This window comes from Lucilia sericata, unplaced genomic scaffold (assembly GCF_015586225.1).
Source record: "Lucilia sericata isolate MDLA Ls3-8-SP2 unplaced genomic scaffold, ASM1558622v1 Contig000219F_arrow, whole genome shotgun sequence".
Lineage (NCBI taxonomy): Eukaryota > Metazoa > Arthropoda > Insecta > Diptera > Calliphoridae > Lucilia > Lucilia sericata.
Genome location: NW_023994247.1, coordinates 138,777 through 142,373, shown reverse-complemented (window position 1 = coordinate 142,373; position 3,597 = coordinate 138,777). Strand labels below are relative to the sequence as shown.

Sequence of the window (3,597 nt, the reverse complement as noted above, 5' to 3'; positions counted from 1 at the left end):
GCTCAAACAGAAAAAGGGGAATTCCCGTTTAAGTCTAATGTTAATACATACATAGATATGTATTTATGTTGTCTGATGGTAGCAAGTTGTAGGTCGTTAGTAGTTACAAATTACATTTGCTGAAGTGAAGTTGATCTAAATATTTTGCAGCAATGAGTCAAAAAAGAAAGCAATTATGCTTAGAACAAAAGCTTGACATTTTAAAACGTTTTAAATTAGGAGAAAGGGCTGTTGATATTGGAAGAAACCTTGGACTAGCCCCTTCTACAATAAAATCCATTTGTTCCAGAGTCGCTGATAAAATTAAAAAATTTGCTGAAACCGCATCAACGTTACAACATAAACAGGTTACCAAAATGAGAAGTTCTTTAATGGAAAAAATGGAGTCACTTCTTAACATTTGGATTGAAGATCAAAATCAGCGAAGAATGCCATTAAGTCAAATGGTAATTCAAAAGAAAGCACTAACTTTATTTGAAGATCTGAAAGAAGATTATCCATTATCAAGTTCCGAAAGTGCGGAAGAATTTGATGCAAGCAGAGATTGGTTTGACCGTTTTAAAATCCGTGGAAATTTGCATAGCATTGCATTAAAAGGAGAATCTGCTAGTGCTGATACTTCAGCTGCAGAAAAGTTCAAACTTGAATTAAAAGCAATTATTGAAGAAGGTGGGTATTCTGCACAACAAGTTTTAAACGCTGATGAAACGGGACTTTTTTGGAAACGTTTGCCAGGAAGAACGTACATTTCTAAATCCGAAAAATCTTCGCCAGGTTATAAATCTAGCAAAGATAGACTTACACTTCTTTTGGGAGGAAATGCAGCGGGAGATTTTAAATTTAAGCCATTTTTAATTTACCACTCTGAAAACCCGAGAGCTTTTAAAAATGTTAAAAGGAGCGAGCTTTCTGTTCATAGGCGTGCAAATAAAATAGCATGGATGACCGCATCCTTATTTAGAGATTGGATGAACAATTGTGCTGCTCCCGAGCTAAAGGCTTATTGTTCTTCAAAAAATATTGAGTTTAAAATGCTCTTGTTAGTTGACAATGCACCAGGTCATCCTGTTTTTTCAGACGATTATTCGGAAAATATTAATGTTATTTTTATGCCCCAAATACAACATCTGTGATACAACCAATGGATCAAGATGTTATATCCAACTTCAAGTCATACTATCTGCGTCGAACATTTCATCAACTTCTAAAACCAACTGACGTAGATAACATGCCATCCATGAAAGAGTTTTGGAAGAATTACAATATCCTGATGGCTATTGAAAATATAAACCTATCTTGGAAAGAAGTAAAAGAATCGTGCATGAACGGAACTTGGCGTCAATTATGGCCCGAATGTGTTCTCAAAGATATGGAAGATATTAATGATGTTCCACACACATGTAAAGAACTTGCAGAATCAGCTAGAAATGCAAATTTTTATGGAATGGAAGAACAAGATATTAATGATCTCCTATTATACGACCCAGAGTTAAATTGTAACCAAAGTTTGACTACAATTCAACGTAACAATACGCTGGACAATCAAATACTTCCGCTTCAGGTCGAAGCAGAAGAAAAAAAGCTTACTGCTGCTAAAATTTCTGAAGCGATGCAGCTGTTATCACAAGCAATGGACATTTTTGAAAACGCAGACCGCAGTTTAAAAGTGTCTAGAAATGTGACCGAAGTTATAAATTGTTATAAAGAAATTTATTTGAAAAAAAAAGCGTTACAATCCAACAATCGTTAGACAAGTACATAACAAAATCAGCAAGATTGACACATCCCCCAGTTGATTTGGTCGATTTAGATGACTGAAGTTAAAAAAATACGACTTTTGATTTTATTCTAAGAATTCTTTATTTTTAATTTTAATATTTTTGTTATGTTTTTTTTTTTGCGTTACTCCAATGAATTGTTATATTTTTACAATAATAAAAACCATTTAAAAAAAATAGAGCCACCTCATCTTTCGAAGTTTCTTTTTACTTAAAATTCCTCCAATGAAGAATTTAGTTGGAAAAACTAACTGAAATTTTGTATTGATCAGTTATGAATATAATACCATTATTTTTGCAATAATTTACGCGTCGCTATTCGTAATTATAATGAAATTTTAAATTAAGCTATACAAAATGGTGTGACAAAAAATAGAGCTAGTTTGCAAAAATATAAAAATTTAACAATTTGTAGACAATTTTCAAATTGAAATCGATACAAATTTCCAACTCTATTCTTTGTAGGAGAGACTTTAAGTGGAGAGAAACTTTGAATCTGATGGTGGCTCTATTTCCTCGAACATCACTGTAGTTTGATACTATCTTCGTTACAAAATAATAATATAAAATTGTAATATTTTATGCTCTATTAGCAATTCCAGAGAAAAGAATCAAATTTGTCTGAGACATTCGTTACATTATTTATAATAACCATAAAAATAATTTGTAAATTTGTATTTTTCTTATCATAACATTTAGTAGGACCTTCATAATTGTTACTGACATAATAAATTTCATTAGATTTTGGATAGGTCAAATTTTAAAGCGCTTCGAAAAGAATTTCCGAAGGTCATGCTCAAAAAAATTGTTATGTTATTTAAATGCTAAAAAATAATGTTTTTTTGTTTATAAATTATTTCAGCTAAGATTTTAAGAATGATTTTGATTGGTTGTGTCTTAAAAGTCCGCCTGGTTAAGGTAGAGAATTAAAATCTTTGTCTTTTCTGTCCTATGAATCTTAATAAATCTTGGTTTACAAGCAGTTCTTAACACAGTAATGAATAAATCAAGGAAAAAGGAATGATAATAGATCCTTTTACTGCAAGGAGTATAATTTTTGTCTTTATTTCATTAAGAGAATAGGGATTTTGTGTCATAATTTTTAGTTTTTTTTTTTTTTTTTTGTAACATTACTCTCGTAAAATCGATTAAGGAAGCCATTTTTCAACATTTTTTCATAGTTTTATGCTATTTTTAATACAGCATGAGTATCTATTAGGAAATATTAAAAAATTTTGTTCAAAATAATCCTAAATTTTGACATTTTGATAAAATATTTCCTAATTTAGCTTCTAATATTTTTATTTGATATTTTATAATATTTTTCTATTATTTAATAACTATGGTGTATTCAATCCAATTTCTAAAAAAACTTATACAATAAACCCAAAAATGGCTTTAAAAATCAAAGAAAACATGTTGCGTACAAACGATTGTCTATCACTGTATGTGTGTTTCTTGGTGTATTCAGTTTCGTATGTTTGACTGTCTGTTGGTTTCATTGCATTGTGTATTTTGTTTTTATTTTTTGTGTATTTCGTTTCGTATTTTGGATACAGTTGGTTTTACTGCCTTGTGTATTTTGTTTTTTGTGTGGTTATTTCGTTTAGCTTTGTTGTTGTTCATTTTGTTTTGCTATTGCTATAACAATGATATAGTCGGGAAAATGAAATAAATGTAAATTTTATGAAATTGATATTTATTAAATACACTATGGTGAAGGGTATATAAGATTCGGCACAGCCGAATATAGCACTCTTACTTGTTTATGTTTTGTATTGTTACTGTTGTAAACTATTTTTTTACTTTTTTGTGTTGA

General features: G+C 30.0%; 1 protein-coding gene across 1 annotated transcript; it reads left to right on the top strand.

Annotated features, from left to right (window-relative positions):
* Positions 1-356: 356 nt before the first annotated feature.
* Positions 357-1,133, top strand: LOC119602294 (tigger transposable element-derived protein 1-like). Its single transcript, XM_037953725.1, has one exon. It carries the CDS (start codon positions 357-359, stop codon positions 1,131-1,133), a length of 777 nt encoding a protein of 258 aa, XP_037809653.1.
* The last annotated feature ends 2,464 nt before the right edge of the window (positions 1,134-3,597 follow it).